The 16,918-nt window shown below is 45.9% G+C and overlaps 1 protein-coding gene across 1 annotated transcript in view; it reads left to right on the plus strand.

Annotated features, from left to right (window-relative positions):
• Positions 1-16,918, plus strand: part of TEKTL1 (tektin like 1) — a 165,336-nt gene that overhangs the window by 44,873 nt on the left and 103,545 nt on the right. Inside the window, exons 2-3 of the mRNA XM_069634786.1 lie at positions 6,157-6,788; positions 7,438-7,542. Coding sequence (XP_069490887.1) covers positions 6,195-6,788; positions 7,438-7,542 — 699 coding nt within the window. The 5' untranslated portion in view covers positions 6,157-6,194. The remainder of the gene's footprint in view (positions 1-6,156; positions 6,789-7,437; positions 7,543-16,918) is intronic.

Here is a 16,918-nt window from a genome sequence, read left to right on the forward strand (position 1 = left end):
ACTGCTGATAACATGTGCTCCTGACACTTCTGTTCCTCAAACCACCCCATTTGCTTCTCCCAGTCAATCCGTGGATTATGCTTTACAAACCAGGGCATTCCCAAGATTAAACCAAACTGAGGTGCTGCGATCAAATCAAACGTAATCTCTTCTCTATGACCTGACATACACACCATCTCCAATTTCTCTTTTTGCTGCCGAATGGGTCCTGACACCAACGGCGATCCATCCACTGACTGCACTCCTTCCACCCTTTCCTTCTCCTGTAATGGCAACCCTAACTGTGCAGCCAAGGAAATGTCTACAAAATTGCCCGATGCTCCGAAATCAACCATTGCCAATACCTCCTTGCTTCGACAAAGCAAAACACGTTACCAATATATACAAGTCAGAGGTTTTATTTCCAACCGTGTTTGCTAACCATCTGGGGAACCTTAACTCACTCGGGCCTGTCACCGGTGTTCCCCCTACAGCCGGCCCATCTCTTTTCCCGTTTCCTTCTTGCTCTTTTCACTTCCCACCCCTCTCTGAGGAGTATTCAGACATGTACGTCTGAAATGACCTGGCTGCTCACAGTACAAACACAAATTGTTATCTTTACGCTGCTCCTGCTCTGCCGCTGATAGAGGTCCCCTAATGCTACCAATCTGCATGGGTTCCACCGCACTCCCTCTTCCTCCTCTACTCCTATCCAATCTCACAAAGGGTACCGTTTCCGGTCTTTTCTTGTCCCCCTTCCGTTGATTAATTCTGTGATCCAATCTTAATGCTAAGTCTATCATGGCTATACATGTCCCAGGTTGCGGTTCTACTTAAGCAATGGCATCCTTAAGTTCTTCTCTCAAACCTTGATAAAATAATACCATTTGCTTAGCTACTGGCCATTCTGTCTCAATCACCAACCTATTAAATTGGGTTACATAAGTCACCAGATCCCTGCTACCTTGTTTCAACCCCAACAATTCCTTATCTTGTGCCAAAGACACCTCCCGACGATCAAACAACCTACCAAATTCTGCCAAAAACCCATCCCAATTATATAACAGAGGGTCATCCTTTTGAACCAGTGGCATTGCCCAGGCCGCTGCATCCCCTGTTAAATATGATATCACAAACGCAGTTCTGGCCTGTATGGTTTCAAAGGCTGTTGGTTTGCATAGAAAATGCAGTCTACATTGGGTAAGGAACATCATATACTTGCGAGGATCCCCTGAAAAATGCTCAGGGGCTGCCAAAGGTACACTGCTGGGAGGTTGCACAATTACGGTCGCATTTTGACTTGTAGACGCTTCTCTTGCCCTTTGAGTTGACCCACTGGGCCCTTCCAGGGGTGTTTGCTGAGCCACCAAACTCTGTACTTGTGCTTTCAATTGATCCGACTCTTGGCGGGCATGTGCTAACTCTACCTGAATATCTTGTAGGGCCTTTAGCACATCGGCCAAAGGCAGAGGAGTCGACTCCATTTGGCTTGGGTGGTTGTAAGTATCCCAATATGGGGGTGGCTTATTATGTCAAAAACACACAATAATGGAGGAGATAAATCGACACTCTCGCCCGAACCACAGAAGCTGAATGTATTCGACCCTCACACCGTGGTTGGCACAGGTGCCTGACTTAGTTACACAGGACACCACGTGGCAGCAAATGGGGGGAAGAGGAGTTAGGGAGAGGTTGTGGATGGGGTGGGGGAAGTTAGGTAGACCTGAAAGAGGGTAAGGGAATCTCCTATGTTGGATAGGCAGAGGGGAAGTTAAAAACCCTCCCTATCTGATACCTGCCTACTGTCTCCTACTTGAGCAGAACTTAACTGTACATCAACACACCTTAATACGTGTGCACATGAAACATAAGCAGCACAATGTAGCATAACAAACACATGTCATAGCAAGCGGAATGAACACAGGACAATGGGGAATCTCCCATATATGAAACACAATACACATGGCCCCTTGGGCAAGCTTGTAAGCAACATAAAACACATAAGCTCCCCTTTTTCTGTAAACGCATTCATGAAAGAAAAGGAGACGCCAGCTGATTCACATAGAAACCAAACCAGGTAGTCCTAGTAATACGAGTTAGCAGCACTCGTTATATTAATACTGCCGGCCACGAGTTAGCAGCACTCGTTATAGCATTACTGCCAACATAACAGGTCTGTAGTTTCCTAATATCTCATAAGACCCAGACTTTTGCTGTAGTGTTATTATTACAGACACCCTACTCCCTCCAGGATACATATGGAATGCCCGTAGGCCCTCTCCCGCAATGTAGAGATCACTTATCTGAACTCTGAGAGCCCCGCAGGACTTCTCGGAGTGAAAGTAGCATGCCGATGTCAGTAGCCGAGCTGCTCGCCACTCCGGGGAACGCGGGCGTCTGCAAGTTCCCAGTCAGCTTGTCCTTACTGCCGACGGCGCTTCGCCGTCCATTAGTTCCTGCCACGCACTGCCGTCCGACTTCCAGCACCAACCGCACCCATAAACAATAAGCCACACCTGATCCCAGCCTGTGGCTCTTTTATGCTGCTCGAATTCCTTGCAGCTGACAGAGCGCACATGATCACGCGCCCGTAACTGGACTAGACTCCCACAGGCTGCTGGGAACTGTAGTCTTCTTTCAGTACGCACCATCCACATTTTGGAAGACACAACTTGTTACTTTCCTGCGCCTCCAGCCCTTGTTCCTCACAGGATCCCTATTACTTATTGGCTTCTTCTGTCACTTCCGAGCAGAATCTGCAGTAACTGGCACAGTGGCTACTTGTCCCTGGGTCCTGATATATTCCATGGAATTGTCGTCAGCGGATCCCTATGGCTAGGAGCAGTGGGCGTCCTTGTCTCGCCACCCGCGCCGCTTGTCGGCAGTCGGACTACGTGCTTAATTACTCTGCAGAAGCCGCGAACTCCTGGCTCCTGTTCACTGTTACAGCCGAGACGCTGGTAAGACCAGCTAACCTGACGGAGGGGCTTCGCACACATCCACTCTGTGCCCAGACGCGCACCTTCGCTCAATTACTAATCATGCTGTTCTGTCTGCTTTCTCTCCCCCCGTCTGCGACCTGTTCCGTGTGTACCTCCACTCACCGCTGTATTTGCAGTCTCACGCGATTACGCTTTCAATTGTCCTTGCAACTGCATATCAAGGTATGAAGGCTTGTGCCTTTTCAATTTTGTTAACTCTGTGTAATTATTCAATTCACCATTAACATGGTGTATGTTATGACTATTTTTGCAGTGGAGCCACAATTCTTCTATTCTTTGTTGCTTACTACATCTATTGGTAAGTTCAATTTCTCTTGGTTTCTCAAATTACCATGCCCTCAACCGTGTCATTAGATTTCACACGCTAGTTCTTCCCCACAATTTTCCTGTCTTTTAGTGATATTATTAAAGACTTCCCACTACTCAGGTAAATTATTTTAACCTTTTGCAAATTCATCAACTAACTGGATGGCCAACCTAGATGAAACATGCTAACATTTGTGTTATTCTTGTTTTTTTCTCCTCATTCTTTCTTCTGTGTGCCATTTTAATTGCCATTTTCTGAATAATTTTTTGTTTTCCTACATGCACTGGCATACTCTATTTGGTAATCGAATTATCTTCTCATGTCCTTGATTACTTCTTTGTACTCGATATGATTGCTTTTGATCTCATATGGCTGATGTGCAATTCTATGGTGAACTTGCCACTCTCTTTTTGCTTTATTGCTTGGGTTGTTTCCATGTATAATACATTACTCTGTAATTCTATGTACTGGCCTATCCTGCATGTACACTAACCTATAGCCTCAGTAGAAGAGCAAGTGCTCGAAACACGTGTCAGGCTACCTTCTTGGGAAATAAACATACACCGACTGCAATTTATCTTGTGTGTGCGCGCAGTGTGTCTGTAAAAACAACTTGGTTCTGTCTTAATGGTGGTGGACTTGGCAAGTCCCCACACCCACACTCACCCGCAGTGCTCTTTACACCACTCTTTATAATTCAGGTCCTTGCGCTGAGTCTCGCCGTCCTTGTTTGCCAACTTCGTTTACTTATTACCGTTGCAGGCCCTCCTCTGCCGCTTTTAAAAATTGACTTCCGCTGATCTGAAGCCCGATTTGTATTCATCCTTCTCTGGTGTCTCCGTCCCTTACCTGTGTGTTTTTATGCCTTGCAGGGTGTACCATTGAGAGAATATGGAGTCCAGCTGCGCATGGCAGTACCTTCTTGACTCCGGTCAAGGGCCTGGCCTGTTTCTCATGTGAGCCACCAGTTTCTGTGGCAGAAGAACCTACTCCAGAAACATGAGCTGGCTTTAATCATGGAAAAAAGCCATTATTTATTTAATCGTTTTTTTATAATGCTCCTAATACTGTACCTGAGTTTGATTTCTAAGCGCGGATCTGGGATTCGAACCTGTGTTGCTCTGCATGGTCTTGCTTCCAAGACCAGTCCAGTGTATTGCCCCAGTGCTATCCTCCGTTCAGTACAGATGCTTACATGCAAATTAAAAAAATCGGATTTAGCCACCAAAGGAGTTTCCCTCTTTCTACAGTCAAACTCACTTAATCTTTTTTCTGGCTCTGGTAGATGGTCCACGGGCAATTCCTAGGCCCAATTATGTCCTCATTAAAAAAACAAGATTGGAAACTAATGTCCAATTGTGAGTTAGAGGGGGCAAGTTAATTCACCCAAAAAACGATACAACCTAGTCTTGTCTAAAGTCATGCAAACACTTGTGACGCAATTGGCTAAGTCAGTTTTAAAAACAAGATTTTGGAGGTTGACCCTTTCGAAGCCTCTCTGGGCATAACTGCCAGGAAAAATGATCCTAATGGGATTCTTCATGCACCTAGGATGAGCAATCGCGTCTTTGGCACTTAAGGGGTTAACCTTTTTTGATGAAAGTCCCTCGCTGCCAGAGGCAGACCTAAATCTGAACCTTTCACCTCCAGCTCCCTGGAAGGCAGAAATAAGATCCCTACATTTCAAACCTTTCTAGTAAGAGGAAATTAACACGCATATGTCAATCAGAAGACTCACAGTCCAAGCATTGAACAAAAAGGAGGGATTATTAGAAAAATGATGTGTCTAGATTGCTATGCTTGATGACCATGTGTACTTTGTCAAAGGCACTTAAAAAGATCACAGTTCCAAAATGGTGGCTATTATATTCAGGATCGCACATTGGGCTTCATTACTAGTTTGGCGGTGCAGTAAAAGAATTGCAGTAAATACGTAACCGCCACTTTCTTTGGCAGTAACGGAATAAACGCTACTTTTACCGCACCACCGAATTCAGAGTTTGGAGGTAAAGTGGAGGATTCATCTCTAGCAAAAATCTGCAGGTGAATCCTCCACTTTTCCTCCCACAATCGGTGGATATAGCCCGTGGTATTACTGCTCTCAGTAAATCTGCCAAATATGCCCTTGGAGTCCTGTGGGCTGCATGCAAAAATGGTGATTTACACCTCCATACCACACTTGTAATTCTGTGGTAATGCTCTGGGACCAAGTGGTGGTAATGGTAAACAATTGTGGCAGTAAATTGGTGGATTTACTGACGATTTAAGATTCCATGTGTTAATATCCCCCCAAAAATATCGCCATACAATATTGCCATATTTCTGCGGCGATATTTACCCATGGAACCTGCGGGGGACACCCCCGCAACCCCCATATTTTTTTTTAAAGTGAGTGGGGGGACACCCCCGCAACCCACAGTACCATTTACCTCAGAAATTATCCCCACTAATAATATCGCCTATGGCCTTACCCCATGACCATATATATGGTGATATTATTGGTAGGGGATAATATTACCGGATACCCGATTTAACACCAAACTCGTAATGAGGCCCATTGCCCCAATGATGCGCTTGCATAAGGAGTGCTGGTTGTAGTTTGTTATACACTCTTTGCATTTCTCTGAACCTCATCTTTTTCAGTGTAGCTAAATGTACCTTTCGTTTGTCTGTACAACATTTACCGCTCTCATGCCCTTCATTACGTCTACTTTTATATTACTCTTGTGTTCCATACCACTTTTATTTACCTTTCTTTCACCCTTGTGTCCTGCCTTTTCCTGTATATGTTGGACCATTCGGTTCTCTGCACCCCATTTTCTCTCTCAGCACCCTTTTCATCTCTCATTCCATTATGTTTCCATACAGCAAACCCTCCTGCCTGAGGGCCGTTCAGAGGATTTACCATGGTTCGACCAGTCCCACCATGCCCCGGACCCGGTCTGGTAGGCCCGGACTGCTGGCGAGAGGCCACCATGGACATCGTACGGATGGCCCGCGAGCTGAGCCATAAATCCGGAAGAACGAAGTCGGCACCATGGCATGCGTCCCGTCCCAAGAAGGGCATCACAGAAGATCTGCCGTGCCCTATAAAGGAAGCGCCCGCTTCACTGCCTTCAGAGAGGAAGGCACTGCCAGACGTTTGTGATTTCATCGCCGAGAAAATCCCAGAGAAGAGCGCTCCAGAGGAGGAACCCCTGTCGCGCAGTAAAGAATGGAGCAAGCGCCTCCGAGGTCCACCCTGGCTAACCAAGCTGCCTCTGCCGTTCTTCCGCGACTTCATCCTCATGCAGAACAACAGCCTGATGCAGGATTATGCCAAGGAAACACGGGAGGTGGTGGCCCACCTGCGTGAAGCCTTCATTCAGACCAACGACGAACTGACAAGGCTCTTGAAGGCCAAAGAGGAGCTGGACCATACCCACGCCAACATCCGCAAGGACATGTTGGTCAGCAAGCAGAGTTTGACCATCCGCAGCTTCCGGCCAAAGTGTGAGAAGGTAAGGACGAGATGCAGCTTGGAACGTAGGGGCTTCCAAGCGCGTATGAGAAGAAGGGAAGGGTACGTCACACTCTGCTTCCTCACCCAATGTTTGATTTTGTGAGGAGAATCCAAAATGGCCCTAGCATGAGGAATTGAGGAAGGGATAGATTGACAACCTCGTAGATAGAAGGGGAAGAGGTGGAGTGATGGAAAAAGGTAAGGGGGACTCAGACTTTTGAGCCAACGTTGGGAAGACAATGTAGGAAGTACAATCCTAGAGCCTTCTGGCCTGGATGTCATGAGGTGAGTCAAGAAGGACAATTGTTCCGACCAATGTGTGAGAGGAGAGGAAGGACAATTACAAGCAGGGCCTTCCTGGGGAGAAGGTTCATAATACTGGAGTGCTTAAGGCCCCATGATGCTCCATTCAGGGAGATCCAAGGGTGAGTAATGGATATTTTACTGAGGGGCTTACGATCCGCGTGTCGGATGTGAGGAGGCAATGCCACACACAGGAGTAGTGTACGATGGAGAGGGGTGGTGGGGGCGTGTTGCGCTCCGGTGCTTTCTGGCTAAGTTTGAGATGTTGTGGTACACCCATCACTTTTCATCGCTCCTCAGGTGATTTTTTCAGTGCCTTACTAACTGTTCCCTATCTTCTTCAGTTGGCAGATAAAGCGGACTGCCTTATGAGCTCAGAGAGGGCCCAGCTTCTTACCCTGAAGAACAAACTGGAGGCAGAACTGTTGCTGGCCCAGGAACAGCTACAGGTGAGTCTCAGAGGCAGCAGTGAGAGGTGAGTCTCAGAATCAGCGGTCAAAGGGGAGCTTCACAGGAAGAAGTAAGGGAGTTCAGTCTTGCAGGCAGGAGAGGCAAGCTTGTTGCGCTCAGCTCTCAGGGTGGCTCTAATGTCTGGAGTTGCAGCCTTGGGATCTGGTGGCGCTGCAGCTCGGTGCATGACACTGGTCTGCACAGCAGGAGCTGCCTGGGGGTGAGCCATGTTAGTGTCATAATAAGTGTTTTTACCCGTTCTAAAATATTGCTGAACGTATAACATTGTATGACTTGCGCGTCAAAGGCTCTGGAGATTTCCAACCTATCATGGTGGACATGCCATTCTTTTTGGTCACGTGGTGCATGGAGCACCGCCCGCTGAAAAAGAGATGCATGACAGGTCCTCTCATTCTTTGCCATTGTGTGACTTTGTTCTTTCTGATTGGTTGATTGATTGATTGTTTATTTATATAGCGCCTATACACAATGTGTTTCATGGGAACATGGGAAGATACAGACATTCTTACAAGTTGTTGATACATTCAGAATGTGAAAAATAACTCATAATCAGCCTGACGACATTTCAGAAAGTGTAAGTGCTATAGACAATGATGAGGAGGGGGTGGGGGGTGGGATGGGACAGACAAGTGGCTACATTACTGTGCCTGACGACAATTGAGGTAGTGCCAGAATTTAAAAAGAGGAAGGGGGTCAGGAGGGTTGGAGTAAAGAGAGAAGGAGAAGAACAAAACAAGCGACTATCATACTATGGCAGATGACATTACAGAAAGTGCTGGAGAGGGAGGAGGAGATGGAAGGGGAGAGGGAGGGGAAAAGGGGGAGGGCTAAAGGGGGAGGGTAAAAGGGGGAGGGGAGAGACAAACAAGCTGCTATCAAATAGGTCAGTGGCCATAAGTAATAGAGTAAGGGCTGTTGACAGTGATTGGGTGGGATCAAGAGACTTTGATATGTAAAGAGTCTCTGAATCAAGAGAATTTGATATGTAAAGAGACTTGGACACAGGAAGGCCCTGATGCTGGTAATGTAACTGTATCCTCGTGCTGAAGAAGCCTGAGAGTGTGCTATGTTCGAGTGAACTGCCTTGGCCCATGCTGTAAATGTGGCGAAGGGAGGCCAACGGCCTGAACATCCTGACATATCATTTTGTGAACATTTCTTTCTTTTTCATAAACACTAACCCACACTATTTGTATTTAGAGGTAAGAATCGTTTTTTTTTTAGTATAGGCCCTTTTATTTATTTATTATTATGGTCATAGCTTGCACCATCTGTAGATTTACTATTAGATAGGCGTTTATCACACCCTTGTTAAAGTTCAATAAACACCCTTGACCTGTGATCACTTGTGTCTGTCTTACAGTTGATACCATGCCTTCCTTACATAGCCAAAATAAATTAATTTTGAGTTTTAACACAGGTTTTAAGACTACATCAAATCCTTAAAGTGAAGAGAGAATGGGATTTTTTTGTCCATTTTATTCCCAACAAAATCATGGCAATTTAAATGACCATTGTCGTTTTTCTGAATACGTTTTTTTGTCACTGGTACTTTGCTGCAGTTGTCTCGGAATTCTGATCTGATTGAAGTCTGTCTAGCTGGGGCTGGGAGTGGGTGTGTGCAAGATTCTACATAACGCTTTCCCCCCCCCCCAAAATATCACCACATCAACAGAGATGTCATTTCATCAAAATGCCAGGGGTAGCGGAGGTGACATCACATGACCCTTTACCTCTGATGACATCACAGGAAGTGATGTCATTTGACCCCACCCCCAAGCGACATCATGGGAAGTGATGGCACACAAACTTTCACCCCTTGACAAAAAAGGAAGGAGCATCACATAGCAGTTTTACTCAGTAATAATGAGTGAACATTTTCCATTTGTGGTTGGGCTCCTGACAATGAAAACAGAATAAATGGGGAGATGGCGAGTGAGGAGTTCAAAGAGAGTATGGGAAGGAGCAACTCTTCAGCTTCGATGCATTAAAAATTCATTTGTGTGGACAGCTTTTTTTCTGATTAAGATTCACATCACCTGGGTAAATCCAATTTATCTGCGAGATGTTGTCTCGGGAGGATAGCTCAGGGGCAACGTGCTCGCCTTGGAAGCAAGACGACACGCAGCGACAAAGGTTCAATCCCCGGGTCTGCGCTTAGAAACCTCTGGGTATTAAGCGCATTATAAATAACCTATCATATCATGTTTACAGGAGGGGGCACCAAGCTTGCAGGTTGACCTGCCAGCACCTGCCACTTATCCTTAAATTGCTGTATTCAGACTTGGCGAGATGAAAAAAGCCTTCATGTCAACCACACACTTGCCAGTTTCTGCTTGGGTGAGAACAATGTTAATATGCCTAAAGTGAGGGATTGAGGAAAATGCTTCTCTGTGTGGTCTTCATTAAAGTAAACATCAGGAAATAAAAACATCACACTTTACCAGGGAGATGAGTTTTAGCAGAAAGGGACAGCAATTTGTTACAAAACCGATAGCCCTGCAGAGAGACCAATTTTACAATTTGCCATGAATAGAAAAGGAGGTGTGACAATTTTAGCCAGGAGACTTCTGAAGCACAGAAGTGGCACAAAGGCCCATCATTCTTCCCCGCCATGCCTGGAGATCAGTCACAGCACAGCCCCAGTCCAGGTACAGGAAGGAAGAACTCCTGACCAGCATTAACAAGGGGGACGGTTTTATATTTTGCAATGAAAGGTTTTTCTGTGTGGGCAGTAAGTGGAGAAGGGAGCAGGCAGAGAGGGGTACGCAGGAGAAGAATTAGTCAAGGAAGATTGCTCTTTTTGCCATCATGTGCCAGGGAGTCATATTGGTAGATTGCACTTATTGACATCATAGTTAAGGTTTTGCCATCGTATTCCCCACATAATGTTGCCTTCATATGCCATAACTCAAACCATTTGCCAAGTAGTGCCATCATAGTGCCACTATTAAACAGATACTTAGCCTAGTGCCAAGATGCCTTTGGGCGACCGTTCGCGCTTTAAGAACTTTAAATCAATCAATCATACTGCCAGGAATTTTTCCATATGCCTTTTTATCTTCATATGGCCAGGTACTCCAAGCACCCGATACATGTTGGCCCTCATTACGATACTGGCGCTAAACCATGTTAGCACCATGGTTGGTGCCGGTATCGTAACGAGTCTGCCAATGTTCAATGGGGAATTACCACCCCATTCCAAGGTTGGCGGGGCAGTAATTCCCCATTGAACATTGGCCCTTCCCCATTCCCATTTCTGCCCCATAGGGCTCTATGGGAATGGGGAAGGCGCTAAGTACGGTACCGCAAATTGCGGTACCGTACTTAGCACCAAGGTCCGTTTGCGGGTCCCTACTTTAATGGCTGGTCTAGACCAGCCGTTCAGGTCGGGTCCCACAAAGGGACCTCGTAGTAAGGCGCTAATGGGTTAACGGCGCCGCAGCCTTTTAACATTATTTAGCATAATTTGCCTGGAAACTGTCACCATCTGCTTGGCTGCTGGCAGGCGGCAGACAATAGCGGAGCAGGGTGAAGGAGCCCTGCTTTTGGAAACCCTTTTCCTCTCCACTTCCCGCGTCCCGTTGTGAAGTTTGGCAATTGGATAAAGTCCCCATTTAATTATCTTGGAGCGGCCAGGCATTTTCAAAAGAGGACCATGATGGGATCCCGAACATGTGAGGATATACATGGAAGTGCTCTGAGAGGCGGGATTACAGCAGCAGGGGTGGGGCCGTGTAATGTGAACACTATTGGGCAGCATTCTGTACAGTAAAATGCGCAGGCTTTACAAACTATCACAATCAGGGAATCTGGTTTGATTGATGTGAACCAAGGCGCTCATGCCCAAAACCCCACATCAACACCAAACTAATTTGGTTCAATGACATTTAAGAGCTGAAGCATGCATGGCGCCCACAGTGGCACGGATTCACCCGGGAACGCTTGAAGGGCTTCCTGAACACTATAATTTCCCGAGTGTTTACGGTGCTCTGCAGGACCACATCCCGCAGGCGTCACAGCGATGGTGCGTGAGCTTATATTGTAGGAGGGCAGAGCAGGGTACTAGCATTGTAGTGTGCCCTTTGCAAATGACTGCATCCACCTGGCACCTGAGGACTTTAATGTAGTTCCCTGGGTGCAGTGGTTGGCGGGTTGATCTCTCAGGGTTGGGAGGGGAGAGCAGGCTGGCAGATGACTATTCTGCAAAGTGCAGTATAAAAGTGATCTCATTTCCGGACCAGGGACAACAGGCCCCAGAGTGCAATACAATGGTTTGTGGTGGACCACTCTGTAAGAGGGTGGGAGAAGAGTGTGAAGCCGACAGTTCTGTTTTCACAAGATGTCCTCAGGAGCTGCTGAACCCCACAGTCCCTCCAAGATGTTACGCTCTCAACCTTTATAAACGGCTACGCCCGGAACACCCCCAAGGGAAAGGGGAAGTGGATAAAGTAACAAACAGTTCAGATTCCAGTCCTTTACTTAGGAGGATATATGCATGGGATGAGAAAGAATGGCTGGTTAGCTTATACATCCTAAGTACCTTACTTCATTGCTTGGTGGCTTACTAACTTTACCTGAATTGCCCTCTACTATATCCAGAGGAATCTTGGTTATAACTTCTTGTTAAAAATGTTTCTTAACAGTTGTCTAGATCACTCCTATAATGTAAGGTTTCCAAACGTTGGTTTCTTTGCTTCCATCAGCCTTCAAGAGTAGTTTAAGCCTCTGTTGCTCACATATGCATCTGCATAACTCTGCTTTTGTTTTCTAGAATTAATAAGAGTAACTATTTACTAATATTATGTTCTGGTTGTATTCCTAATACTGCACTAATCTCGCATCTTGAAAAATGTTATTGTCAAAAGTTAGAAAACAAAGTGGCATTTTTTTACTGATAGCTTGCAACAACAGAGGACGTCCTGCAGATGGTATTATCGCCTTGCTAGTCAGTGTCACAGCATTTGCTCTCTCTTATACTGTCGGGAAACAGTTATATTTTAACAGTTATATTTAAACATCTGCTTCTCTTAGACACAGACGAGTACACAGCCCTGGTAAAATTTAACTCCTGCTGATTTCAATCATGTGAATGTCTCAAATAAGATAGCAAGATCAAATAAGAATTTAGCTGCTGCCTTTTGTTGCAGAAGTTGCTTTCTCCTTCACTGCTCTCCTGACTCCCGATTCACTCCTATCATTCTTCCAGGAAGTACATACAGCCAAAACCTGCTGCTGGGGTTTCTAGTGCCTAAATTGAAGGGAGCTCAGAAAATATGCCACATGGGTAAAACTAACGAAACACAGTTTAGAATGTTGGTCAAAGGGTCTTTGTTATCACTGTAGCCAATGAGCATGCTGGTTATCTTCCTCCATCTTGGCTTGAGGAAGCTTCCCTACTTGGAGAACAAGAGTTAAGGCCTAAACCAATGTCAGAAAAATACTGAGAAATAATAATAAAAAGACCCACACATACACAGGTAAGACTTATAACCTTCTGCCTCTGGGCTTGACAGTCCCCCCTCTCCACGGCCCTGTCCCAGGGCCACGCTTACTTGGAAATCTCCTGTGAAATCTAGCAACCAATAGCGGAGCATGGACATCCACTGCAGACTCCCGAGAACGTTCTCCTAGACCAAAACCCTTCCAGTCAATTAACTATTGAAGCCTTCCTCTCAGTTTCCTAGAGTCCAAAATAGCGGTCACCTCATATTCCTCAGAATTATTCTTAACCTGAACTGAACTGGAGGAGGAATGGGACCCAGTCTAGTTCCTTCTTGCAACGGCTTTACTAAACTCACATGAAACGTTGGATGCACCTTCATGCTAAAGGGTAACTTCAACATAACCACTGCCGGATTAATCACTGTCTCAACCTCAAAAGGGGCAACAAACTGGGGACTAAATTTGTTTCTTCCTTTGATTCTCAGATCTTTCGTAGATAACCATACCAATCTCCCATTTTATACTCTGGACAGGGCTTACGCTTCCTATCAGCAAATTGCTTGTAGTTTTCTTTACTCTCATATAAACTTTCAACTGCTCTGGCAAGGTTTGACCTCATAGCCCCCAATATTTCCTCCACCGCTGGACTCTCAGACTCCCTCCTGACCTCTTCCCTCAGAAAACATGGATGAAACATGGATGAAACCATCTACTACAGAAGAATGGAGACATATAAGTTGAATCCGTATCTGGATTGTTGTATGCAAATTCAGCCAGCCAAATCAAATCCACCCAACCATCTCCGGCCTGCAGGTAACACCTTAAGTATTTCTCCAATTCTTGATTCACGCTTTCCACCTACCCATTAGTTTCTGGATGGTATCCTGAGGTCAGCCAAACTTCAACCCTCAGCTCCTTACAAAAAAAATGCTAATACTTTGAGAGAAACTGCACACCCCTGTCTGAACAATGTGCAAGATTTGAGCCGTCACTTCACCTTTAATAGGAATAAAATGCCCCTCCTTGGTGAGGACATAGACTACCACTAAAACAGTCGAACAGCCTTAATCCTTGGGAAGATCAACAATAAAATCCAAAGATAGAGTATGCCAAGGTCGTGGAGGAATATGAAGATGTTCCAGCAATCCATATGTTTTCCGCACATTTCTCATGTCTTCACAAAGTTCAGTGTTGTCACACCCCTGGAGTATCTCACAACTCCTTCCTGACCATGGAAGCCAAATGTAGTTGATCCCTCCTACCTTGTTTGGAACGGGCTCCTGGTTCTTGCTAACAGGTAACCTCGAGGCAGCCAATGGGGGGAGGAAGAGGGTTAGGGAGTTGTGGACAGGGAAGGGGGTGTTAGTATAACTGGATAGAGGGTTAGGGTTTGTGTAATGGATGGGTGGTGGGGGTTGAAAGGGAAAACAGATACAACATTGACCATAAGAAAACAGTATTAACCCTCTTATTCCCTGGGTTTTTCTACTACTGGACACTCTCCTATTCAGCAGAGCACACTCCTTCTTAGTTAAGAATATGCTTTCATAGTACTCGTACATTCAACAATTCATACCCTAGTTTGTAAGCGACTAACATAGGCACATAGCTTCCAGGAGAATTCTGGACGAGCAGTAGCCCAAACAGAAAACAAAAACATCAGCATGTCATTTAGCCCTTAAACACGTCCTGAACACGTGACCCCATGAGCTCCTCAATGAGTTTCTCAAAGGCGTTATTTCCACAGTTCAATACTCCACTGAGAACACAGCATGCTGCGTGGATGCCTCCACATATGCGTGTCTGAGCAAGCAGCGACAAAACAAACAAAGCGTGCCCTAAAGACATATGTTCTCGCACAACGTGCTTTCAGTAGCGTTCATACACTTTCTGCACAGCTTCCCACAATAGCGTTCGTGTGCTCTAGTAATGTTCTTTACCAACAGCTTTCATGCGCCTCTCCCTTCGTCTCCTTCCCCTCACCTCGTTCAAATGCTCTGATGAAAACCCCAATGAGGCACTTAACTGAGGCCTAAGGGGGCCGGATGGCACCTCCCCAGGCAATAACAAATCCTGGGTATGAAAGTGGGCAGACCTGCGGTCTCAGGAACGCTTACCTCTCATGCTGCGAGGGAGGGTGTGCTGAGATGTCTCTCGCCACTCATCGTTCACAGCATCTCACCGCTTCGGTCTCTTTCTCCCTTCAAATCCTCCAGAACTCCTTCCTGCTCTCCTCCAGCCCATGCCTGTAGATGCCAAGATCACCAACAAGCAACACAGGCCGGGGAGGAGCTTTATAGGGAACAGCCTTGTGCACACACCAATCACCCAGGATGCTCATGGGAAGTGAATGTCTTCAGTTTCCCTGTTCCAGCAACCTCATAACACACCCCCAATCCCCATTTCCACACATTACCCCTTCCCCAGCTCCCCTTCCAGGACCCAGATGAGCATGATGAAAATCCTTAAGCAAGCGTGGAGCGTGAACTGCCTCCAAAGGTTCCCAAGAGTCATCCTCTGGACCATAACCTATCCAAGAAATCAAATACCAGATCTTCCTGTAACGCCACTTGGAGTCCAAAATTCGGCGCACTTCAAATTCTTCCTGACCATTCCGCATCACCCCAGGAGACTTCTGTGCAACTACACCAGGAGCTGCGGGTTTAACCAAAGAAACATGATAAACAGGATGTATCCTCATATGAGAGGGAAGCCATAATTGAACTGCGGTCTCAGAAATACATTTCACAATAGCAGAGGGATCAATAAATCGAGGTAGAAATGTACGAGAACCAAACAGCTTGATGTGTTGATTGAACAACCAAACACGATCCCCCACCGCATATTTAGGGCTCTCCCGTCCCATCCGGTTTGCATGCTTCTTATATGCCACCTTTGCTCTTTCTAGATTTTGGAGTGCCCACTTTCTGATGTCCAGAAGCTCCTGTGTACGCTCCGTAACTGCAGGAATTTTATTGTTAACTGGAAACTCCTCGGGTAGCATCTTATAGTCATGCCCATGCAAAGAGAAATGTGGGGACATTCTTAATGAATCATGCTTAGTATTGTTATAATAGAATTCCGCCAGCCACAAGGCCTGGACCCAAGATGACTTGCCATCTGCCATAAAACACCTCAAGTATTGCTCAATCATTTGATTAACTCTCTCGGTCTGTCTTTATGCCTGGGGATTGTACCTTGTGGATAAAGCACAGGAGATTCCGAGCATCTTGCAGAAGGCACACCAAATCCGGGTTGTAAACTAAGATCCTAGATCAGATACTATGGCCCTTTGATAAACCATGCAACCTCACCACATGTTGTAAGATCAACTCTGCCAGCGTCCCAGCACTTGGAATCCCTTCACAGGGAATGAAATGCGTTTGTTTAGTCAAATAGTCTGCAAACACCAAAAGTGTGTAAAAATTCCCATCCGTGGGCAGTTCTGTAACAAAATCCATAGACCGACATGCCCAGAGTTCCTCTGGAGTGGGTAAAGGTTGCAAAAACCCTGCCTTCTTTGAATCATCTGCCTTGGATCGCAAGGATCCATACGGTGTAAGGGCTGGCGCCCGTTACCTCTACCTTGCTGCTGAAGAAGCATCATTATCAGGAGCATCGACAGAGACTACGGGTGGAGCGGACTCCCCCTACTGACTTCACTTCTATTTGCTACTATTTCTACCTTCAACTCAACAACAGAATCCTTGACTGCAGCTATGCTGCAAATACACTTTAAGTTTGGAGTCAACTTGAGTTTTACTGAAACTGGTCCCATCACTTCTTCAATCTAAAACAGACCCACAAATCTTGGATAAAATTATTTTTTTCCTTTCAATCTGATATTTCTAACTGATAACCATACTAGATTTCCTTTTGAATAACTAGGACCCTTCCTTCTTTTAAAAT

The sequence above is a fragment of the Ambystoma mexicanum genome, chromosome 13 (assembly GCF_040938575.1).
Source record: "Ambystoma mexicanum isolate Mex_15411 chromosome 13, UKY_AmexF1_1, whole genome shotgun sequence".
NCBI lineage: Eukaryota > Metazoa > Chordata > Amphibia > Caudata > Ambystomatidae > Ambystoma > Ambystoma mexicanum.